We start from the raw sequence: 25938 nt of genomic DNA, 5'->3' as shown, positions 1-25938 counted from the left end.
TTCTTTAAACTCTCGGACATTCTTGCTTTTATCTTCCAGAAAGCCATACTGGTTGGCTTTATAAAAATTCTTCTTCTTTGCATAAAAGTTGTTATCGTCAGAGTCCGAACCATCTGAAGACGAGTCCTCTGTAGAACTGTCAACAACTGGGCGAGATTTAGACTTCTTTTCCCTTTTCTTGCCCTTTCCGAAGCTTTGCTTTTTGCTTTGCTTTTTGCTTTGCTTTTTTCCTTTTTTGTCTTCTTCGCTTGAATCAGAGGAGCTAGAAGAACTGTCAGAAGAAGAAGAAGAAGAAGAAGAAGAAGAAGAAGAAGAACTGGTTACTCCTTCAAATCGCACATGCTTCTTCTGCTTTCTTGCCGAGGCAAAAGTAGACTGACGACCCAAATAACCCAGGAAGTCAGTTCCTTTCTTCTGCTTTTTGTCGTGCTTTTCTGCTTTGTTTTGCGCATCAAAAAGCTGAGAAATCCGTGCATCAACCACCTCTTCTAATTCTTGCTCCGTAAACATCCTTGGAGTAATAGGTTTCTTGAGTGCCGGTTTAAGGGGTGGTTCTGTGGTTGACCGCCACTGTGAGTGCACCTCGTCGAAGGAGGTCTGGCTCATAAGTTTTGCATTTCGGGTACTTCGCAAAATTTAGCATCATCTTTGTTGCGTCGTCGATCAATCGTCGACGCTCCATCTCGTCAAGCTCCGCCTGAGTGGGCCGAGGCGGGCCGTACTCCTCGTGTGAATCTTCCTCGTGATCTCTTCCCGCATCTCCGGATGCAGAGGAAGTCGACTAATCTCTGCTTGAATCCATTAAGTGCTGTGTAAAAAGGATCGGATTTCCCGGTAGAAGAGAAATCGGCCGTGCTCTGATACCACTGTAACAGACTTGGACACTCCAAGTCAAGATTCTATCGCGACACGACAAGAATTCACTTCAAAACAGTTCACAGTTCACAATTGATTCGACACAGCCCGGCGGAGTTCCGTGCCTAGAGATATTGGCCCCAAAGACTGGAACCCCTTTCACTATTTATTTTTGTATTAATCTACAACTCAAAGTACAAGGGAGTGGGAGGCTCTCACTCTCAGACTCTACGTCCAGATGCTTTGAGAAGTGGGAGGCCTACCCACTTATTTATTCATTACAAGGGAGGCCAAAAGCAAAGCCCCTAAAAGCTGAAAACTCAAAAGCCTTTTAAAATAAAGCAAAAGGCTCTCTCTCTCTCTCTCTCTCTCTCTCTCTCTCTCTCTCTCTCTCTCTCTCTCTCTCTCTCTCTCTCTCTCTCTCCCCTTCCTCTTGCGTAGAATCTAGCCCACGTAACTGCTTTTCCGTACGCTACTGCCACGTGGCTGTCTGCCCGCAAAACGCGCCGCTTTTTCCGGACAGCCGTAGGGCCACGTCAGCATTTAGTCCGCGTTTCCCGGGAGCTGCCCCTGCAAGAGTGTGTGTGGATGCCATTATGCCACGTCACTAAGTTGTGACATGGGCTACCCACAGAAGTGATCGGCACACGAATCGGAGCACAAAACAGGGAATTACAGCTTGCTGTAATTTTTTGCAGGTTTAGGGTTTTGGCCAGTTTGGATGCCTATAGGTCCCACGAGCTTTGGGGAAGCTAGGGAATCACCGAACATGTGTTTTGGTGCATATTGGAGGCCAAAAATAGAGAATTCAGCGTACTGTAATTTCTCCCCAGGTTTTGTAAAGTGCGCTACAACGCGTGGGAAATCGCCATTTACTTGGGATTTTGTCCGTGGAGACTTCTACTATGGTCATGCTGCTGAAATTGGGCGAGAGTAGGGGAATTTCAGCCTAATAAAAGTGGGACAGCTTGTAGAAGTTTACAGGTTTTTCTCAAGTGCAATAAGAATAAAGAAATACCGAAAGGGGCGCCAACCTTTGGGGCCAATACAGTGTCACTATCTACTTGGAAGCACACTAGTTGTGTAATGGAATTTGCCTATTCAATTTGAGAGTAGCGGAATTTAATGAGAGTACTTTCAAGAAATGATTTTGTGAGCATAGCGGGTTGACATAATTGAAGATAGCAACATAATCATAGCAATTAGTTAACTTGGCATAGACAATACTTTTGCAAGAGAAAGAGTTTAGAGAACATGACAACAGTTGAGGACCGGATTTATGTGGAGCCGGTCCCCCCTCCAATAGGCATTTGTATTATGATTTCTCCCATAAAGAGAGACTTGTTACAATACAGTCTTTGTGTTCTTTGTGACCTAGGCGATGCCATGAAGATGGAAGGCTTCATGCATCACAAACATAACATAAACTTGAAGAAAGCTTTAACTATCCCAAGCCTCAGTCCCAAGACCTCAAACACCTTCGAAGGTGGAGAGAGCTAGCAGGGAATGAGGGTAGGGAAGAGGAAGAAGAAAGTTGAAACATTTCGTAGGAGAAAGAATTAGTTCCTCACTTATCATACTCTTGTTGCTAGCATACATAATAGCATGGTAATGAAGAAGAAGGAGATGGCAAGCTTAAGCATTGAAGCATGGCTCTTGGTTGGATTTGCACTCCATAGCCAAGAGTGTTGGTGTAGGCTCTCAACCTCCACTTGCTTGGAGAAGGAGAGGGAGCTCTTGCACTTTGCATAGTACACAATGAGAGTGCTTGTGAGTGTGTGTGGGTGAGTATACGCCCTAAGCACCCCCCTAGCTTGCTTGGGTCGACCCCCCCTTGTAGCTCATGCTTGAAGCTCATTGGACCCCTCCAGGCCTAGCCAATCACAAGCAGAAGCCATTGCAAGCAACAGGGATAGCCTTGGGACAAGTGTCCCCCTTTCCCCTTTGAGAGAGAGGACTTGATAAATGCAAAAACAATTAGATAATTCAAGTAATTTATCATTGGACCCCTTTGAAGCCTAGCCAATAGGCTTCAAGCAACACATGAAGGTAACATGGGTAGGGACCTGACATGTGTCCTTGCTGCCTCTTCAAGCTGGGGCTTCCCTTGTGAGTGTGAGTGTGTGTTCTCTCTCTAATCCCTAGGAAAAGGGCTCGCCCCCCCTCTTGTAGGGATGCTTTTGACTTTAGGAGCTCAAGCACCTTAGTCATCAAGCATGACAAAGCACTTGGACTAGGGGGTATTCCCACAAGCATCTCAGGCAAGCATGTCAAGGCACCTCAAGCACCTTAATCAAGCGGCAAGTCAAGCACCTCAAGCATGGAGTAAGTCAAGCACCTCAAGCACCTTAATCAAGCACCTCAAGCAGGACAAACACCTCAAGCACGACAAGCACCTCAAGTAGGACAAACACCTCGAGTTTGGGCCGGGTTCCCACCTCAAGCTCAGCCCTAGCTTACCTAAGGTCAAAGGACTTTTACACACATTATTGGAGGTCTTCAATGAAGCTAACCCTAAGGTCTTATGCTCCATTGGTTAGCCTTGCTCTTGATAGACCATCTCCCATTTGGGCCCCTTTACTATTGGCCCCGTGTTGAGATAGATCTATAAGCACATATCTATATCTTAACACTTGTTCCCGTTTATTCTCCCACATTAAGTGATCAATTTAATATGAGAAAATCATTTGAGTTGGTTAGATATTAGATTTTATGACAAGCTGCCAAGCCGTGGTTTGTTTGAAGTGTTAAATTCCAATCATAGGTTTATTCCTGAAGTTTCTTTGTGTCATGAAGTTAACAGTGTAAAGATCATTCGCCATCGCTGCCCTTATCCAAGCTCTCCCTTGCGCTGCCCTAAACCTACCATCCCACCCCATCTCTCCCCCCCCTCGTGCTGCCCTGAGCTGCTCGTCGCGCCAGAGCTGCCCGCCACACGCCCTACCCTAAGCTGCCCATAGCCGGGGCCCACCCTCCATTCCCTCCTCGCGCTGCCCTCACACCAACCACCCCCACCTCGCTCTCTTGGTTGCTCACCTTAGCTCGTCCTTGGTGGTGTTTCCAAGCGGCATCGATTCGCCATGTCGCTTCACCTTGCATTTCGACGCCTTCGATCCACCTTCGCTCGCCATCACAGAAGCAGACACATATGGAGGATTCTGCTCCGCCACAAAGGGGCTCGACGGAAACCCCCTCGCCAGACCCCGCGGAACCCACCATTCAACTTGCTCTCTCACCGACAAAGCAAGCGAGCTTAGGGGCAAAGGTGGCGCGCCTTTAGGCCACCTCTGTTATCTGCAAGATCATCGACACCCGACCTAGCCGAGGGGAGGTGCGTGATCTCCTCCAGGCCCGTCTTTTAGCAGAGGTGGACAAGATCATCGACGTTCAGTTTCTAGGACGTGGCTACTACCACATAGAGCTTAAGACCATAGTTACCGGGGAACGCCACTCTGTGGGCTGGGAATGCCGGAACGGCGTTCTAGAGGGGTTTCATGGCCCGAAACGACCGAACGTTCCGGATAGGCATTTGGTACCGGAACAGCCAATCTGGAACGGCCAAATTTTCAGGTTTATGTGCTTTATCTTGCGAGGCTCCCCCTTACTAAATGCCTTTCCCCCACCCCTTACCTTCACAATACACACAAGCTTTCAAGGGCCAAAGCTCAAGTCTACCCTCTCGAGTCTGGAGTCTTGACTCTCAAGCTCTAGCCTCGTTAGTCTAGACTCTACACTCTAGAGTACACAAGGCTCTTGTCACGTGCACATCTAACCCTATGTGTACGTGGACAAGCTACTTCATGACAAAGGTTCAGTCAGTCTAGATTAGGAAGTGTTCTGGCACTTCTGTGAGTCTGTTCGCAGACCGTGCATGTCCAAGCACTTAGAGTAGATATCCTTTGGTTGCACACAGCATGATCATCAGGTTTCAGTGAGAACCCATCAAGAGCATTTTTATAGTGCATAGACCTATTTTCCCTATTTTAGCCAATTTTCACTTATTATTTTTAAGTGACTTTTGTTGGGAAACTAGGTAGGGCAATTTGAGTCAAGAAGTATATAAGAAACCCTAGCGCTAGCACTTTCTGGCAGAAGAGGCAGCAGGGACCTGTGTCCAACAATGCACCTTCTCAAGCAAGACCCCCGGCAGTCAACCTAGCGTTTTCAGCAATCACCAAGAACCAGCGTTTTCATGCAATTGCAGGTCAGCCCAGCGTTTTGCAACTTGCAGATCAACCTAGCACAGCAGAGCACAACAGTTCACCTAGCGTTTTTGCATCAAGACAGCAAGAGGCCTAGCGTTTTTGGATCAGCAGGACTTTCTAGCGTTTTGCAAATTTGCCGTGACAGAACAACTAGAAGCATCAGCGTTTTCAGTTTTCAGCAGTAAGACTCCACAGTAGAACCCCCAAACCTCGCAAATCTCACCTTCCCGCAGCAGATCCTCGCCGCACGGTCAGATCAACCAGCGTTTGCAGATTCAGCCCAGAAAACGCAGATTTCAGCATCTGCGTTTTCAGCGCGTCGTCGTCGCATCGTCGTCATCACTGTCGTCATCAACATAGAGTGAGAATTCAGCAGATAAAGATTTGCAGATTTCAGCCATTAGCGTTTTCAGATTTCAGCCGTCGTCCTCATCGTCATCGACATCGTCGGCAAGTCCATTGCATTGTAGAGATTTGTGCAATCAATAGTAGACCGCTCTGCCATAGAGAGAGGGGCCTTCGAAGGAGTCTTTCACAACATCCTAGTGTCGTATTCTTTTCTCTCTATCTCTCAGTCTCATCACCTTCATTCACAGTGTTTACCACTTTGTTTGTGATCATTTTCACTCTCTCACTAAAGGAACGGAAGGCTCTCCCTTCTGTAAGTAAAAGGAACCTTGAGCACAGTTCGGAGCACTCATCTTGAGCAAAGTTCAACAATCACATACGCTGCACCCTACATTGGTATCACAGCTTTGGCAGTGTTCTGTATTAGTCACGGAAAGAACCATAGAAATTTTTTTGCTTGTTGCGGTCGCATGTAACCCAAGTCCTCTTGGGCGTGTCGATTCCTAATTGTGTTTTTGAAGAGTGACAGGAAACCCAAGAAAGAAGGGCTTGTCTAGCCTTCCCTTGTTTCTCTTTTCACTCATTGAGAGCGAACCGTGTACTTAGCGGCCGGCCAATCGATGTGAGGTGGGAAAAAGCAACCTTGGTGTGAGCGCAAGGCCGCCAAGGGGTGCGCCCGTGAGAAAGAGAAGAGCTCGGGTGAAGAGAAGATCCTTCTCTAACACAGATTGCAAGCTAAAGAAGAACCTCAAGACCCTCAAGAACCTCAAGACTCCAAAACCTCAAGAACCTCAAGACTCAAGAACCCAAGAACCCAAGTTCCTCGTAAACTTAAGAACCCAAGACTTCAAGTGTATGGTCATCACCCAAAGCGGAATGGATACTTTGCATGAAGGTGATGAGCATGAAGAAGGTGAAGAAGAATTTTTCCCACCAGGAGGTTTTTCCGACCCGCCCCCTTCCCCATCTACGCCACAGTTTGCACCAAATCCTATGGAGGCTTTGGTCAAGTCGATGATGGATATGATGTTACAACAAGAAGCGAATCGCGTTGCCTTGGAGCGCGAGCCTGAAGCACGCGAAGAAAGAAAGGCAGCTATTGAGCGTGAGCGTGAGCAAGCGAGCTTTGCGGCCGAAGCAAGAAAGGAGCGGCCTTGGAGGCCGAGTGTGAGGTACAGAGAGACCTACGCATGCAAGAGTTGGTCCGATAGGTTCTCACCTCGAAGTCCGAGTCGGCCAGAGATGTTGGTAGTTCATCAAGTGACACAAGCCAAGATTCGAACTCCAATAAACCCGTCACAGAGAAGATCACGTTCAGTAAGTATGATGGTAAGACGGATGCTACGATTATTCATTCTTGGTTGCATCAATTTAATGCTTATTTTGCGACAACTAAGAAGACAAGAAATAGCAAGGTTTTGACGGCAGCTATGTACCTTACCAGTGATGCCATTAATTGGTACCATGCATGGCAAGAGGCACAATTGACCGCGCACCTAGAGGAAACCGAGGAAGGCACGCCCCTTTCCTTCAATTGGGCTGACTTCCAAGACAAGCTCAAGGCGCGGTTTATGCCACCACAGTACCTAGCACAGTTGAAAGACGATTGGCACAGTCTCAAGCAAAATGGTATGTCAATTATGTTTTTCTCTAATCGTGTTTTGCAGCTCGACACCCAATTACGCAAATCGGATGATGAGCGCAAGGAGGCTTTCATTTTCGGGTCGGATGACTATATCAGGTTTGATGTCGAAGTCCTCCACCCAATCGATCTCAACAAGGCGCTAGCGATTGCTCTCGCACAAGAGATGAAGCACAACAAGGGAAAGCCTAAGGAAAACAAGACTTCCACAAGTACCTCTCAGACTTCTCAGAACCCTCAGAACAGTAAGAGCGGTAAGAATGGTAACTCTTCTAACCAATCTTCCTCTAGTCTCTCAGAAAAGAACACTAAAAAGGAACCTAAGGGTAAAGCTAACACAATTGCTAAACCTAAGCTCACTCCATATGAAAAGATAGAAAAAGGAATTTTAAGAGGATACATCACGTCGGAAGAACAAAGCATTTATTCTAAGGAAGGTCGTTGTTTTCATTGTCACATCAAGGGTCACATAAAAAGAACATGTCCTAAGCTTGACTCTAATGAATCTAAAGAACCCACAGAACCCACTTCCTCTGTCAATGCAATAAATGAGAACACGAGTGTGACCCAAGTCTCTCATGATCCTCCCATTGATGAGTCTCTCATTAACTGTTATGGTCATGTGAAGGGTCAGCGTTTTGTCATATTGTTTGACCCACACAGTATGCATGATTTGATTAGTGACTCTCTTGTCAAAAGAGAGCGCTTGGAGGTTAGCAAGACATCTCCTTTCGAGGTGTCGAGTTTCTCTCCCGGTATTGACTCTCTCATCACGCACGAGTGCCTTGATGTTTTGTTCACTGTTCAACAAGCGTCCTTTCGCAGAAGATTTGTAGTCTCTCCTCTTTCAGGATGTGATATGCTTTTGGGCATCCAATAGTTTTGTGAGCATAACCCTCTAATTGATTGGGACTCTCCGATTGTCATTCGTGGAGAGCAAGTTGTTCATTCTTCATCTCTCATTTCTAATGTGCAGACAAAGATTAAAAAGAATCCGGAGACTCTCTCAGTCTCTTCTTTTCCAAAGCACGACACACATGCATTGCATGATAACGATAAGCATGATGAATTGCTTGATAATGATAAGCGAGATGATCACCATGATGATTTGCATGATAATGATAAGCATGATGATTTGCATTATCAAGATATGATTACTCACGAGCATGATGATTTGCAGGATAAAGATGTGCTTGTTCACAAGGATGAGCTAACCTCATTGCAGATACGATCAATCACAAAGACCCGATCTTGGCTCTTGAGTCAAGGTCCAAAGAACCCCAACAAGAAGTATTATGTGTTCGAATGATTAGTCAACACGCATTGTTCGAGTGTTTCATTCGTGATGCTTTCCTGTATTTTAGTCACCGTCCATATGTGATCCCTTTTCATAGACATGACATATGGTACGATGAACACGATTCACTCATGAATGAGCACGGATGTATGCGGATTACTCATCAAAAGATGAAATGTTTACATTCAAGGAATTCACATTCCATGTCTCTTCCTTGGCATGACACAGTATCAGAAAGAGCACAAGAAGGATTGAGCATCAAGCATCGGCATTTCCATTGTGATTTGCCACAATTGATTGATTTAGATCAGAAAGACAAGTTTCGATTCCATTGTTTGCGTGTGTTTGATGAACGGTTTGGCACTCCATCTATATGTTCATCTACATTGCATGCACAGTTTTTAGAGAAGATTAGAATTTTTCCAGTCACTTTACATGGAATGGGTATGTTCATGTTTTTGTGTTGGAAGTGGTTTTAGGAATTTTCATCCTCGGAGATTCTTGGAGAAGGTAGACATATGACTATAGACGAAGTTGAAGCATTGAAGGAGCCACAGATGACTTTGTGTCGCTTTCGACGCGGCCCAAACAAGCAAGCGTTGCAGACCTTTATGAAGTTCAAGTATCGCATGACCCACGCATCATCAGAGTAGGCCGGCGAAGAGTCCTCTCCAAGATTCCGTTGTTGGCGATCTCCCTCGACGCCATACAGTTCGGTACCAATACCTCACTTTAAAAAGGAGGGGATGTGACGTGCACATCTAACCCTATGTGTATGTGAACAAGCTACTTCATGACAAGGGTTCAATCAGTCTAGATTAGCACCGAACCCAAGTCTTCTTACACTTTCGTGAGTCTGTTAGCAGACCGTGCATGTCTAGGCACTTACGGTAGATGCATATCCTCTGGTTGCACACAGCAGGATCATCAAATTTCAGTCAGAACCCATCAAGAGCATTTTTTACAGTGCGTAGACCTATTTTCCCTATTTTAGCAAATTTTCACTTATTATTTTTAAGTGACTTTTGGGAAACTGGGAAGGGCAATTTGAGTCAGGAAGTATATAAGAAACCCTAGCGCTAGCACTTTCTGGCAGAAGAGGCAGCAGGGATCTGTGTCCAACAGTGCACCTTCTCAAGCAAGACCCCCGGCAGTCAAACTAGCGTTTTCAACCATCACCAAGAACCAGCGTTTTCATGCAATTGCAGCTCAGCCCAGCGTTTTGCAACTTGCAGATCAACCTGGCGACAACAGAGCACAGCAGTTCACCTAGTGTTTTTGCATCAGGACAGCAAGAGGCCTGGCCTTTTTGGATCACTAGGACTTTCTAGCGTTTTGCAGATTCGCCGCGACAGAACAACTAGAAGCATCAGCATTTTCAGTTTTCAGCAGTCAGACTCCGCAATAGAACCCCCAAACCTCGCAGATCTCACCTTCACGCAGCAAATCCTCGCCGCACAGACAGATCAGCCAGCGTTTGCAGATTCAGCCCGGAAAACGCAGATTTCAGCATCTGCATTTTCAGCGCATCGTCGGCATCGCCGTCGTCACCGACATAGAGTCAAAATTCAGCAGATAAAGATTTGCAGATTTCAGCCATTAGCGTTTTCAGATTTCAGCCGTCGTCCTCATCGTTTCGTCGACATCGTCGGCAAGTCCATTGCATTGTAGAGATTTGTGCAATCAATAGTAGACCGCTCTCGCCATAGAGAGTGGGGCCTTCGGAGGAGGGTTTGACAACATTCTGGTGTCGTATTCTTCTCTTTCTATCTCTCTGTCTCAGCACCTTCATTCACAGTGTTTACCACTTTGTTTGTGATCATTTGCACTCTCTCACTAAAGGAACGGAAGGCTCTCCCTTCCATAAGTAAAAGGAACCTTGAGCGCAGTTCGGAGCACTCATCTTGAGCAAATTTCAACAATCTCTCCCTCTCCCCCTCTCTCTCAAGCTCTCTCCCTCTCCCCCTCTCTCTCTAGCTCTCTCCCTCTCTCTCTCTCAACTTTCAAGCTCTCTCTCTCCACGCGTCCCTCCCCCCCTCTCAAGCTCTCAGGACACACGTTTGCCATAGTAAGGTTGAATGGTCTTCAAATCAAGTTTTTTGTGAGTATTAGAGTCAAAGGACTTTGACACACTACTATTATTCAATCACACAGAGCTTTAAATTGCATTATTTGGGTGTTTTTATGCCTCTCATTCCGGACCTCGCCGTTTCCCCGTTCCACGGGGGATCCTGTCGCCATTTCCATTCCATGTTCCGGGTAGCTATGTTTAAGACCCCTGAGATGGCGTCCAAGGTCATTGCGATGAGCCCCCTGGCCATCCGAGCAATTCGAGCTCATTTTCGACAATCGCATCATGGATTCAACCCAGCTACCAATGTTCTAGTCGAGGAGGTAGACCTCCCCATCTCAATCTGCTTCCTCGGCCTGAGGAGAGAGTACCTCCCGCTCCTGTCCAAGATTGGCTCAGAGATTGGGATTGTCCTGGAGACACCTCGCACGGCAGCCTCTGTAGTTGCCAAGGCAATTGGCATACCTTCAGTACGCGTTCTGGTTCGAGACACCCACACCCTCTCGAAGGTCATTCTACTACCTCGGGTGATTGGTGGTTGGCTCCGCTAGAGTGTGGAGTATTTGGGCCTCCCAAATCAGTGCTTCATTTGTAGATAGATGAGCCATCTCGCGAAGGCTTATCCACGGAGGAGGCCCCGACCTTTGGCACATGAGCCCAGACAGAAGAGGGTTGGCAGCAGGCACGTGGTCAGCGTCGCCAGGGACCACCACGCCAATCCGGCCCCCTAGTGGTCATCCTACTCTAGGCCAGCAGAAGTGGGTTCCCGGAACTGTTTCGACCCTCTACAGCAAGCTCCACCCTCCACCTCAGCTTCACCACCGACAGCCCCTCCTCTCCTCGAGCCTTCTACCACCCCACCCACCCCCCTCCCTCTCCTGCCTCCATCCCCCCCGTGGTCCCCCCATCCCCTCCCACTCCACCCACCAACCCCCCTGCTTCCTCATCCTCTCCTGCTCCTGCACCACAGCCGACCCAAGGGGCAGGACCTTCCTCGGCTACTAGGAGATCTCTCGGCAGCGCCTTTGCAATGAACCGCCTTGCGAGAGATGAGCTACAGGCCCAGGCTCTGAGTTCTCTCACCACACACGAGACTTGGGGGTTACAAATTTGGTACAGACTTTGTGGCCGTTGGCCAAGTTCTTAGTGACACCTCCGAACACAGCAGGATGTAGACATATTGTGGTACACTTCTTGTTGGCCAAGTTCTCAGTGACACCTCCGAACACAGCGAGATGTAGACACATTGTGGTACACTTCTTTGCTGACACACAGAGCCCACCATGCTATGTATGTATACATGAGGATTCCTCGACAGAGGAGGTAGCCCTACGGAGGACACGCTCTTCTTGGGCCTGGGTTGGACACTCTTTACATTCGCGCCTATCTCAGGGTTACTTGGATGCGGATTACTCCCCATCCAAGCCGACCTCGAAGTAGCGAGGTTAGCTACTACAGCAGCATCGGTTCTTTCTCGGACCCCATGACGATTGTCTCATGGAATGTGTAGGGATTAGGAGGACCCTAGTTTTAGTGCCAACGGGGTCGGTTGCACAGGAGCTTCAGTGATTCCTTGTGGGTGGTGAGATTGATATTCTTATGCTGCGTGAACAACACTTTGCAAGAGCCACATTAGAGGATGTGGTCAGATTTTGCATGAGCGTTATGAGACATTTTGGTCAGCTGCATTTGGACCTAGTGGTATCCAGGGAGGGGTATGTATGACTATTGCGGACTCATGGCAACAGGACATTGTGGGAAGAGGTATTATGGTGCCTAGCAGGGCTCAATGGATTACTATGCAGGTTCAAGGTTGCCTCATAGGCTTCTTGAACATCTATGCCCCCAATGGGGCAAGTGCACGTGCAGAGTTTTGGTCTCACATTGTTGAGTCTCTGCCGCACACAGAGCAATGGTGTATTGGGAGAGACTTCAACATGCCGACGGACCCCTCTGACAAGATTGGAGGTAGCCATGCTACTACTGTACACGGGGCTAAGTTGGCAGCTTGGGAGCGTCTATGTATGACCTTGAGGATTTCGGATATTTGGCAACATTCAGGCTTTGTGAAGCCCCCAAAGTTCAAACAGCTTGTCCTTCTCTCGCTCAGGCCGCAGAGCAAGAGGAGTGAATCTATCACGGATAGATCGCTTCTACGTCAGTGACCACATCTGTGTCATGGTTGGATCTGTTTGCATTCTGGCAAGGACTTCTTTTCCGACCATGCACTAGTGATCCTCATTGTGGCTGGCTTGGACACGCAGGATTCTCCTGTTGGTAGAGTGGCCTCTGGACTTGCTAAGCTTAGTCGCTTCTTCCTCTAGGAGTCTGCAGCTCGCTTGGTTGTAGCCAAGGAGGAGGAGACGCGTCTCCGGCGGGGCGTTGCTTCCTTGCAGAGGCCCTTAGCACACTCCCCCCAGGTAGCTGTCCAAGAGAGGATGGTTTGACTCCCAGCTTTTTCTTGGAGTACTGGGACTTGCTTGGTTCATGCAGAGAGCGCACTTCCCCCAGGTAGCTGTCCTGGAGAGGATGGTTTGACTCCCAGTTTTTTCTTGGAGTACTAGGACTTGCTTGGTTCAGATCTCTGCATCGCATTTTAGTACATCTTGCACACAGGAGAGATGCCTGACAACATGAGTGAGGGCTTGATTTACCTTATAGGCTCCTTGGATGAGATTAGACAGTGGAGATACAAGTGAGTTTACTATAGGTTATAAATAAGGTCATTATACTATTATAGACCCCAATTTTTTGAGCCATTAAATAGCTTATTTAAATAATTTAAAATTTTGATCAGAAGGCCACTACCCCTTTTGATCCAAGTGTCATATATCCATCCCCCCCTTTTTTCTAACAAGAGAATGTAACTATTCAAACATTGGTGCCATGCAACATAATGTTTTTTTTTGTGTAGTCCATTCAGAGACAATACTACTCTTGCCACACCGGCTACTTACCAAACCGTTCAAAGATTTATCCAGAGCAAAGAGATAACCTATTCATTGTATTAAAAAACCAATGCCAGGTCCATAGTCTTTATGCCAAAGATCTAAATACATCGTCAAGAGACATTGTCTAAGCCATTTCCACATTTCAAATGCTCCAAGTTTAAGGTATTTAAGTATAGCTGAAAAACTCAAGCCGGAGATGGAGCCATAGATCTCTCCTCAACTCAGCCTACAAAATTCTAGCAAAGGCTCTGAGTTTGAGGATTCAGCCACTACTAGAGAGCATTATACATGGGACCCAGACAGGTTTTGTCAAGGAGCGTAGTATCCTTGACAACATTTTCACTTTTTGGGAGGCATCTGCCCTCGCGCGTCTCCGAGGAAAGGATCTAGTGATACTGCTTCTCAACTTTGAGAAGGCTTACGACCGAGTTGACTGGGACTTTTTGGAGGGCACTCTTCGCAGGATGGGTTTCTCAGATGCTTGGATTAGAGGTGTGTCAGCTCTCTACAGACATGCACAAAGCCAGGTGCTTTTGGCAGGGGGTAGAGGGGAGCGGTTTTCATGCTCACACGCTCGGTCAGACAGGGTTGTCCTCTAGTCCCCCTTTCTCTTTTTGTTCTATGCTGAGGCGATGAGCAGATTTTTGGTTTCACAACAGGTTGGCTTGCGTGGGTTAGAGCTCCCGATTCGGGAAGACGAGCTACTGGATGCTGAGTTTGCCAACGACTCAGCTTTGTACTTTTTTTTCATTGGGAGAGTTTTCCCCTTGCTGTTGATATGGACTTCTCTAGTAGAGGTGATTGTAGCCCTATGGGCAGTTTTATTAACTGATGGAAGGATCTTTTTCTCGAAGAAAAAAAAAAGTGTAAAGATTGGGTGAAAGCTAAAGTCTACCGCCCTTTAGCGAGTCTATGGGCCGGATTCATTATCCTAAAGAGCATAGCCCTTTTTCAAGAACTAAATAAAAGGCAGCAATATAGAAGTTGGCTGAGACAAACCCCCCCCCCCCCCCGCCCCCAGGGCCCACTCAAAAACACACACACACACAAAAAAAAAAAAGACAAAACCCCACCCCCAAAAGAACACTATAAAATTTAACAAGGATCCGCCCTTGCCAAAAGGTCAGTTTGAACAGATACTTAAGTCTTACTGCAAAAGGAGCTCTAGTTCAGAGTTAAGCTACCAGCTACAAAATGCGAAGCAACTAGACTCTAATACAGCTTCCCAACATGTAGAAAGATTATTGATTTCAGAATAACAATCAAAAGAGCTGTGATATGAAGTACCTAAGTCACCATAGTGAACAAAATGGCACAATGCTTAAGCGCATAAAATTCTTGCCCGCACACACATAAAATTGGAGGCCTTTGTTCTTAAGAATTTCGTCCAAACGCATATAAATCAGCCATAGCTTTTCGATTCTGTCATATTTTCTTGTTCTATCCCTAATAACAATGCAGAAAACCTTTTCACTCCCAGCATAGCATCATCACCATAATCAAAAGCAAGTAACAACATTGTCCAAGCATTCGCTTGCAGCACATCCAGGAAAGAATTTGCACAATCACCATTATCTTTATCACGTTCTGATCCACTCAATGACATAATTGTTTACCATAATACAAGCCAAATACTCATCGAACTATTGTCAAAATTCATCACACTTACAATCGTCACACATAGGAGCCTATTGCTTGCGTGAATCTTAAATTAAGCACATGGCCAGCCATGAGATCTTCATATTTTAAATGCCATTCTCATGCTTTTCTTCCATAACTTCCTCAAAAGAATTTTTTTGGCTCAATGGCATTAAAAAAACAAGCATCTCCTCAAACAACCCGTACATGGAGACAAAAGTCTTCATGCATACCAATATGCGCTCCATCACTTCTCAAAACTTCTTTCTCCCCAATCACATTCATTTCTTAATACAAAAGCCCAGTTTTCAGCGGCATGCTTATTTTCATGCCCACTATATTTGTTATGCGCAAACAAGAGCTAAGAATGTCATTGACCACCATGCACAATGAAAGTAAATGATTCCACCTTCGCCTCTTCTACTCATCATAGGACCTCAAATACACACTCTCTACCAACAAGGAATGTCACAAAATCAATTTATGAAAGTAATTGATTCCATCTTCGCCTCTTCTACTCATCATAGGACCTCAATGCACACTCTTTACCAACAATTCATGAAGTAATTGGTTTCATCTTCCCCTCTTCTACTCATCATAGGACCTCAATACACATTCTCTACCAACAAGGAATGTCACAAAATCAAAAAATGTAGCTCCGTTAACTCACTTGAATTTTAGATGCATGTCGAAGGTAGTCTTGAATCCCTTCTTGCCAAAGTTCAAGTGGATGCTCCTTCAATTGCTGTTGAGCCCAACTAATTGACAAGCAAACCAAAACAAACACAGTATCACTATCTACCTTGGACAAGCAATCCAAAATAGAAAGATGCAACGAAGCAATAAAACTGTTAAAAGACTGAAAAATGTACCTAGAATCCATGAAGAAGAGACAGACAGATGTCTTCAAACGGACGAAAGGCAATTACTCTCACATTATTAATGCCTGGCAGTCAGAGTGGTCCCCAGGATCCTGCCCAGCAGCAGTGGATTCCCACGGGAAACCGTTTCGACCCTCTTCAGCAGGACGAGGTCCCTGCTCCAGCCTCACCCTCAATAGCCTCTCCTCCCCCCGAGTTCCATCCCCCCCCCCCCCCCCCCCCCCCCCCCCCCCCCCCTCCTGTTCCCTCTGCCTCTCCATCTCACCCTCCTACCTTTGTTGATCCCCCTCCGTCCCCCCACCCCCCCCACCCCCCCCCTCCCTGCTCCCTCATCTCCTCCCGCTCCAGTCTCGCAGCCGTCCTAGGGGGCAGGTCAAGGCCTTCCTCGGCTGCTAGGAGATCTCTTGGCAACGCCTTTGCCACGAGTCGCTTAGCGAGGAGGGGCAGCCTGTCTTGCGAACCCCTCTTTTGGTGTAGACGTCTCCCTTTGCAATAGTTCCTCATGGTCTGACGAGCTTCGACATTCATCGCCGTTGGGATTTCTTTGCCTACGACTTTACACGGTTTCTCGACAACCGCTCACCAAACCTTGAGGCAGCCTGCTCCAAAGTTCATGTACTGTTCCTTGCAGCTAGGGGGATAGAGGCCTCGGACTCAGCGGTTGGCTTCTCTTTTCTCCTATGCGGCAGGGACCAAGCTGAGTGGACTATACACTCAGTGTTGGAGTGGCTGCAGACACAGGCCCTAGAGTTCTCTCATCACATGGGAGACCTAGGGGTTACAAACTTGCTTCAGACTCTATGGCCGTTGGCCAAGTTTTGTGACACCTCCAGACGCAGTAGGATGTAGACACATTGTGGTTCACTTCTTTGCTGACACGCAGAGCCCGCCATGTTATGTACACATACATGAGGACTCTTGGATAGAGGAGGTTGCTTTGCACACGGCTCGGTCTACTTGGACTTGGGCTAGACACTCTTTGCAGTCACGCCTATCTCGAGGACGCTCGGATGCGGATTACTCCCCATCCAAGCTTGCCTCGAAGATAGCACGGTTAGCTGCTGCTGCAGTATCAGTTCTCTTGCTCCCCATGAGGATCGTCTCATTGAACGTACAGGGATTAGGTGGGCCCGAGTTTCAACGTCAAAGAGGCCGACTACGTTAGGAGCTTCAGCGATGCCTTGTGGGAGGAGAGATTGACCTTCTTATGCTACAGGAGCATCATCTATGTGAGAGCCGCATTAGACGTTGTGGTTAGCTTTGTGTGGAGACTTTTTGTTCAACTGCATTTGGACCTGGAGGCATCCAAGGCGGGGTATGTATGACTATTGCAAACTCTTTGCAACAGGCCATTGTGGACAGAGGGATTATTGTGCCAGGCAGGGCGCAGTGGATCACTATGCAGGTTCATGGTTGCCTTGTGGGCTTCCCGAAAATCTATGCGCCCAATGTGGCGAGTGCACGTGCAGAGTTTTGGTCTCAAATTGTTCAGTCTCTGCCGCAGGCAGAGCAATGGTGCATAGGGGGTGACTTCAACATGATGGAAGACCCCTCTAACAGGATTGATGGTAGACATACTATTGTGCATGGAATTGAGTTGACAGCTTGGGAGGTGTTTGTATGACTGCGGGTTTGAGATGTGTAGCAGCATTCTAGCTTTGTGAGGCCCCCAGACAGCCTGGCCTTCTCTCATTCGGCGGACCGCAGAGTGGGAGGCGCGAATCTATCTCGGATAGATTGCTTCTACACTAGTGACCATTTCTGTGACTTGGGTGGGTCAGTTGGCATCTTGGCTCGGACTTCCTTTTCGCACCATGCACCAGTGATCCTCACTATGACTGATAGGAAGAGGAGGGGAGCACGATGCTACGCATCCCCCCTGAGAGGGTCTTGCCGGACTCTACGCTCAAAGAGCGAGTGGAGGCTCTTTGAACAGAGAGCTTAGACATACAAGATTCTCCTGCTGACAAAGTGGCCTCACGACCTGCTCAGCTTAGTCGACTCTTTCTTCAGGAGTCTTCCGTTCGCCTGGCTGCAGAGAGAGAAGAGGAGCAGCGTCTCCACCGGGGTGTTGCTTCCTTGCAGAGGATGCAGGAGCAGCATCCAGACAGTCCTTGGTTGGAGGCGCAGCTGCAACATGCTCGCCAGGAGCTCGTTAGCACAGAGGAGAGGCGCCATGAGTTTGCCTTCCATCGACAGGCATCTCAATGGACCCAGGTGGGTGACAGAGTGACAGGCGCTTTCTTTGAGGCAGTGGGACCCAGGCATACGCATGCCAAGGTCAGTCAGTTGAGGAGGCCCGACGGGTCAGTTGCTTTAGAGCCAGAGGACATGCGTGCAGTTGCTACTGACTTCTAGCGTGATCTACTGTCTGCAGAGCCTCAGTTAGAGCGGCAGGATGCATGCAGAGAGCAAGTGTGGGCACAGATGCCTTGTCTTGTGACTGAGGAGATGCGCCAGAGGCTTGAGCTACCTCTTCAGCTAGAGGAGCTTCACGCGACTCTTAGAGCACTCTCACGTGATAGCTGTCCAGGTGAGGATGGTTTGACACAGATTTTTCTTCGAGTACTAGGACTTGCTTGGCTTAGATCTCCGCAGCGCTTTTCAGTACATCCTACACACAGGAGAGATGCCTGACAGCATGAGTGAGGGCCTAATTTACCTCATTCCCAAGGAGGGTGGCTCCTTGGATGAGATTCGACACTGGCGACCCATCACCATCCTCAAACTCATCCTACAAAATTCTTGCCAAGGCTCTGAATTTGAGGATTTAGCCACTTCTAGAGAGCATTATACATGGGACATAGACATGTTTTCTCAAGGAGCGTAGTATCCTTGACAACATCTTTACTGTTTGGGAGGCTTTTGCCCTCGCGTAGCTCCGTGGTGAGAATCTGGTGATTCTTCATCTCGATTATAAGGCCTAAGATAGAGTTCACTAGGACTTTTTGGAGGGCACTCTATGCAGGATGGGCTTCTCAGATGCTTGGATCAGAGGTGTGTCAGCTCTATACAGACGGGCACACAGTAAGGTACTTCTGTCAGGGGGTAGAGGTGATCGTTTCATGCTCGCACGTTCGGTCAGACAAAGATGCCCTCTTGCCCCCTTCCTCTTTCTGTTCTATGCTAAGGCGATGAGCAGGTTTTTGGTTTCACAATAGGTTGATTTACGTGGCTTAGCGCTCCCTATTCGAGGAGATGAGCTACTGGATGCTGAGTTTGCAGACGACTCAGCCTTTGGCCAGGAGGCCAACCTTCACAAGTGTGAGCAGGCTCTTCAGACTTTTTGTCGTGCATCAAGCGCACTGATCAACTGGAGAAAGACAGTGGCTTTCTCGGTTGGTAGTGCTCCTACGCCTGATTGGATGCCAGGTAAGGGTTTCAGGTGGATTCCCCCAGGGACTGCAGTTCGATACTTGGGCTGTCAGGTTGGCTTGGACTTGTCTTTGAGCAACACATTGCTCCCCTCCTCCTGTCCATCAGGAGGAAGTTGTTACATTGGAGCTCCGCACGACTTTCTCTGGCAGGCAGAGTTGTAGTGGCCAACCAGGTGTTGTTGGCTACTATGTGGTACGTCACTTCTTGTTGGATCTCTTCGAGTTCTTGCATCAGCCAAGTAGAGAGGCTGATCGGGAACTTCCTTTGGTAAGGGCGTGACACTCAGATAGCCCGGGCCAAAGTGGCATGGCAGGTCATCATTCTTCCTTGTTCTCAGGGAGGGACCGGAGGGTTGGGGATCATAGACCCAGCACAGCAACGCAGAGCCCTACTAGGGAAGTTTATCGTCAAAGGACTTCTTCTAGGAGAGGAGCCCTGGAAGGAGTTCTTGCTTCAGCGGCTTAGTGCTAGGGTGCCTCAGGCTACAGGCCACTGGCGACCTTCGACCAGATGGATTTTCACAGAGATGCGCAGAGTTGGCTTGAGCAGGAGACTGGAGGACCGCTTCACTGTGAGTCTGCTACATTCCTGGGAGCAACTGCGGAGAGGCCTGAAGCAGCGTCAACCTACTTGCACGGAGAAGCGCCTGAGACAGCCCCTTGTTTGGAACCTATCACAAGACGGGCACCACGTGCCAATAGAAAGAACAGATTGAACAACTTTAAGCACTTCAAATAACAACTGAACTGAGAGAGAGAGAGAGAGAGAGAGAGAGAGAGAGAGAGACAACACGCGACACGGAGTGGCGGAATTCCACCCCAGAGAGTATTGGCCCCAAACCTTGGCGCCCCTTTCGGTATTTCTTTATATTGCATCAGCACAATACAAGCCGGTACTCCAAACTCTGCACCTTCTCCAAGAAGCATGCCAGAGAATGAGCCCTAGCCTCATATTTAAAGGCCCTTGCCCTGAAAAGCACTTACAGTAAAAAGCCTTTAAAACTCAAAAGCTTTTGGTCCAAAAAGCAATGCCAAAAGCTGCCAACGTAATTTACGGAAATCCGTACAACCTGCCACGCCATCAGCCAGTCCGTACAGCCTGCCACGTCATCATGCCAGCGCACTTTTCGGAAATCTGCCACGTCATTAGTTTTTGCGTGTGTCCGGATCCTGCTTTATTTTCTTCCTTTATGTCACTTGGGGCCCCATCGAACGGGGTTCCCATAAGTTGGTAAGACTTCTTCTGTTACTTGTTCTTTTTAGGGTTTAGGCCCCTCGGCCACATCTGTAAGTTGACTCCATTCTTTAGGCTTTGACACGTCCGCAGTTTGTTACATCTCCCCTTCTTGAAAGAGAGTAATCGTCCGCGATTACAGCATATCTACAAAACAACTCAAGTTAGCTCAAAAATTTCTGAGGGTCATTCCGAGGGACAATCAATTTGCTCTTTTTATTAAGGAGTTAGCTTCTCCTTTCTGCTCTTTTGATCAAGGAGTTAGCTTCTCCTTTCGGCTGTTTTGATCAAGGAGTTAGCTTCTCCTTTTTGCTCTTTTGGTCAAGGAGTTACTTCTCCTTTCGGCTGTTTTGATCAAGGAGTTAGCTTCTCCTTTCTGCTCTTTTGATCAAGGAGTTGGCTTCTCCTTTCGTCCAGATCGAAACTCTTGATATTCTGGCGTAGTAAAATTAGCCATCACACCCAAACCGTACTGATCTTCCACGGGTGTCTTGATGCACTAAAAAATTACATACCCAGGCAATCTCATCCAATTACGAATATTCAATAATTGGCACATCACAATGCAACACAAATGCTTACTTACATATGCGTGTTACAAGACACAACAAACAGCGCCGCTAAGCACTCCCCCGAGACAAACGGTCTGCGGTATGAAGCTACTCAACAACTACCTCGTCACTCCCCCCACAAATAACCTAAAAAGATACGGGCCATGAGCTGAGAGGACTGTACAACGAAACGCTCCCTAGACGAGTCTGCGTTGCTTGGAGGTTCAAGCATACAACCAAACGCTCCCCAGGCATCGGCCTACATCATTTGGAGGTTTTCTAGCATACAACGGAACGCTCCCCAGGCCTCGGCTTGCGTCGTTCCAAGGTTTTCAAACATACAACGAAACGCTTCCCAGGAATCGGCCTACGTCATTCCGAGGTTCAAACAATACCAAAACAGTACGTCTCACTTCTCCACCCAGGAGTAAAATCACCAATCATCGAAACCAATATCAGACCAAAGTCAAACAATTCAAATCGGCACCAAAACAGGTTCGAAACAGATACCATCCATTTCAAACAAATTCCAAACAGGATCACCAAACAAGATCAAACAGAACTCAAACTTAAAAAGCAATCTCGACATCAGTCGAGCTCGAAAAGTCGACCGACTTTCCATCCTGAAACCTGCACCAAAAATTAGGGTTAGGTTCCTTCCATGAGGTCGTAGCAGAGCACAGCATGGTCCATCAGCTCTTGACAGACAGTGTTTCTTTGGTGGCGATGGTAGTCCCAAGAGATAGCAATCACACAGAACCTCCAAGGTCATCTACTCGTGAAGAGACATCTACTAGGAGATGTCGAGAAATTTCAAGTTATAATCTGCTAGGGTTTCCATGGCAAGCATTTCAGGATACCCCACTCTGCCAGAAGTTGCACTCTGACGAAAGATGTCAGAAACCGTATAACTTCAGACAATTTTTTTTCTTGAAAGCTTGCCATGTACTTGGAGTGTGCAGCTTGGTAGCTATAGACATCAATATCTGCATGGCACTGCTTTTGAGAAAAACAGTACCTCGAAACAAATATCGGATCCTTCTTTGCAAGTGATCTTAATGGCTTATGCCCTGTAAGACATGAGCGGTGAAGACGGGAGCGCGCTTGATGCACGATGAAGTAAGGGTGGGAGTGGCTAATAAGTCCGGGTTGGATGGCGAAGATACCTCAAATAAAATTCCAATAGCTCTGTCTGCTCTTTTGTAGGACCGGTATGCTTTCAAAAAAGCACACGCCTGATGCTCTGATACCACTGTCACAAGACGGGCACCACGTGCCAATAGAAAAGAACAGACTGAACAACTTTAAGCACTTCAAATAACAACTGAACTGAGAGAGAGAGAGAGAGAGAGAGAGAGAGAGAGAGAGAGAGAGATAACACGCGACACAGAGTGGCGGAATTCCACCCCAAAGAGTATTGGCCCCAAACCTTGGCGCCCCTTTGGGTATTTCTTTATAATGCATCAACACAGTACAAGCCGGTACTCCAGACTCTGCACCTTCTCCAGGAAGCATGCCAGAGAATGAGCCCTAGCCTCATATTTAAAGACCCTTGGCCTGAAAAGCAGTTACAGTAAAAAGCCTTTAAAACTCAAAAGCTTCTGGTCCAAAAAGAAATGCCAAAAGCTGCCAACGTAATTTACGAAAATCCGTACAGCTTGCCACGTCATCATGCCAATGCAATTTTCGGAAATCTGCCACGTCATCAGATTTGTGTGTGTTCGGATCCTGCTTTATTTACTTCCTTTATGTCACCTGGGGCCCCATCGAACGGGGTCCCCATAAGTTGGTAGGACTTCTTCTGTTATTTGTTCTTCTTAGGGTTTAGGCCCCTCGGCCACATCTGTAAGTTGGCTCCATTCTTTAGGCTTTGACACGTCAGCAGTTTGTTACAGAACCCTATGGTCAGCACTCAGAGAGACCACTTAGTTGGTAGTTGGCCTCATCTTTCTTGGGGTCCATGGCAGAGGGTCCAGCACGCACTTTAGGTGACTGGCTACAGTTTTCAGGCTTGTCAGAGAAGCTTCAGGGCATGAGAGGGGTGCAGAGCATGTGTCAGGAAATCTCAGAGGCAGTACCAGCTGAGTGGCTCACACCTCTCGAGTCAGCAATGCCCAGATGGATGAGGGCCTTCACGCGACTGGAGGTTCTCATTCTCATCTCAGTTCAAGCTTGCTCAGAGACTATACCCTCCCTGTTTTTCGAGCTACAAGGTGAGGGACGCTTACACCGAGTTGCAGTAGAGGCCCCACAGGTGGCAGAGTGTTGTTTTCAAAGGATCAGAGTGGTGGGCATCTGTGGGAGGACTTGTGTCATAGATCCTAACCCAACAGCTCTTGAGACTGGCCACTGGAGACTGTGTGTTTGGGAGAGCTGTCCACTGGCACGAGTACAGTGGGATCCTAGAGAGTGGCTTTGGAGGGACCCTTTCTCCTAGCAGACCATCCAGGACCCAGGTGTCCCTTTCTTTCAGTACACTGTTCGACTGGGACGTCACATACCGGCACCGCAGAGAGAGGCTCGTCCTCCGCATCTTCGAGGCTCGCCCTGTACCACCAACAGAGACTATTCGGGATCTTTGACTAGAGCTGATCCATACTCTGAGAGGACACTTTGAGAGACTCCAAGGCAGCTCCAACCGCATGCGGGAGCGCAGAGAGGCTTTCCTTCCACTCTAGCGTCCTAGGCCTTTTTTCACCATGGTCTAGGGTGTGCTCAGATGGCACTACCGTCCACCTGTGTGGCTTTTCCCTCCTCCCATCTCTCGATTTAGCCTCATTGTACATATGCTGTTTTTTCATTGGGAGAGTCTTCCCATCATGATTGTTGTAGCCCTCTCTTGTAGAGGTGGTTGTAGCCCTGTGGGCAGTTTCACTAACTAATAGAAGGATCTTTTTCTCAAGAAAAAAAAAACATTGGCGTGGTGGTCCCTAGCGACATCGACCACGAACCTGCTGCCAATCCTCCTCTGCTTGGGCACTTGTCTCGTAGGAGGAACCCGCCTATGCTCCCTATGTATGCCTGTTGAGCCTAGCCACCCTTAGTAGGCTTGGTCTATGTCGCGGGTTGGGGCATCTTCTATGGACAAGCCTTCGCAAGATGGCCATCTGTCTACAAATGAAGCACTAATTTGAGAGTCCCGAATACTCCAAATTTTGAAGGAGCCAACCACCACTCACCCAAGGTAGTAAAACGTCTTCAGGAGGGTATGGGTGTCTCAAACCAGAACGTGTACTAAAGGTATGGTTGCTGCCTTGGCAACGACGGAAGCTATCGTGCGAGGTAGTCTCCAAGACGGTCCCAATCTCAAAGCCTATCCTGGAAGACATGGGAGGTGCTCTCTCCTCCGGCCAGGGAAACACATTGAAATGGGCAGGTCTGCCTCAACAAGAGCATCGGTAGTGGGATCGAAGCCATGGAGCCACTGTCGAAAATGGGCTCTGGCTGCTTGGATGGCCAGGGGGCTCATGGCAATGACCTTGGATGCCATCTTGAAAGTCTCAAACTATATTTGATAGTGAGAAGCTGAACATCAATAAATCTTTCCCACCTCTGCTAAAAGGCAGGCCTGAAGGAGATCATGCACCTCCCCTCTACTAGGTAGAGTGCCGATGATCTTGCAGATAACACAGGTGGCTTGAAGACGCACCACCTCTGCCTCTAAGCTCGCTTGCTTTGACGGCAAAAGAGCAAGTCGAATGGTGGGTTCCGTGGATTCAAGCGAGGAGGCTTCAATCGAATCCCTCTGTGGCGAAGCAAAATCCTCCATTTGTATCTACTGCTATGACGACGAACGAAAATGGAACTAAGGCAAGACGAAAACGCTACACACAGGGAACCATAGCAATGGCGATGGCGAGGGAGGTGCGCGAGCAGCAGCGAGCTATTCTGTACTAGAAAAAAAAAGTAGGTATTCCAATTTATCTAAGTTACAGTCAAAGCGAAAAAAAATTCTGCAAGCTCAAGCCAATTGTTTTATAGAGGGTTTGCCCGAGGAATTATCGCCTGAAAGACAAGAGGATCACACATAGACCTGATCCTTGGCAGCACTCCGATGAATAGACCCCCTTACTAAGTGAGCCGAGCTCAACAAGAAGAGATCATGAGTGAAGTACATCACCTCTATTATCTACAAGATAACAGAGGCACCCGACCTAGCAATGGAGAGGTGCGTGCCTCCTCCAATCCGCCTTTTAGCAGAGGTGGGAAAGATCCTCGACGTTCAACTTCTCGAGTACCGAGATGGCATCCAAGGTCATTGCGATGAGCCCCTTGGCCATCCGAGCAGCCAGAGCTCATTTTCAACAGTGGCGCCATGGCTTCGATCCAGCTACGGATGCCCTTGTCGAGGAGGCACCATTTTGATCTGTTTCCTTGGCCTAAAGAGAGAGTACCTCCCGCTACTTTCTAGGATGCGTTCCTAGATTGGGACCGTTTTGGAGACATTGCGCACGATAACTTCCGTTGCGGCCAAAGCAGCATGTACGTGTTCTGGTTCGAGATACCCACACCCTCTCGAAGGTCATTTTGCTACCTTGGGTGAGTGGTGGTTGGCTCTCTCAGAACGAGGAGTATTCGGGGCTCTCGAATCAGTGCTTCGTTCGCAGACAGATGGGCCATCTTGCGAAGGCCTGTCCACGGTGGAGGCCTCGACTCGCGTCACAAACCCAACCTACTAAGTATGGCCCAGCTCAGCAGGCAGAGACACAAGGAGCACAAACAGGTACCTCCTCCAAGACAGCTGCCCAGGCAAAGGAGGACTGGCAGCAAGTTCGTGGTCGACGTCGTCAGGGACCACCAGGCCAGTTTGGCGCCCCTGGTGGTTGGCCTGCACCAGGCCAGCAGCAATGGGTTCCCACTAGGAACGAAAATTGTTTCGACCCTTTAC

The 25938-nt window shown here is 48.0% G+C and overlaps 1 protein-coding gene across 2 annotated transcripts in view; it reads right to left on the bottom strand.

Annotated features, from left to right (window-relative positions):
* LOC147431139 (Pleckstrin homology (PH) domain superfamily protein) overlaps positions 1 to 25938 on the bottom strand; it is an 89687-nt gene that overhangs the window by 12185 nt on the left and 51564 nt on the right. For both annotated transcript variants that reach the window (XM_086493783.1, XM_086493782.1), the window contains one exon: positions 15678 to 15765. In XM_086493783.1, coding sequence (XP_086349909.1) covers positions 15678 to 15765 — 88 coding nt within the window. The remainder of the gene's footprint in view (positions 1 to 15677; positions 15766 to 25938) is intronic.

The sequence above is a fragment of the Adiantum capillus-veneris genome, chromosome 21, assembly GCF_014529385.1.
Source record: "Adiantum capillus-veneris isolate H3 chromosome 21, ASM1452938v2, whole genome shotgun sequence".
Lineage (NCBI taxonomy): Eukaryota > Viridiplantae > Streptophyta > Polypodiopsida > Polypodiales > Pteridaceae > Adiantum > Adiantum capillus-veneris.
The sequence above is the reverse complement of the archived record's forward strand: the minus strand, read 5'-3'. Positions and strand labels throughout refer to the sequence as shown.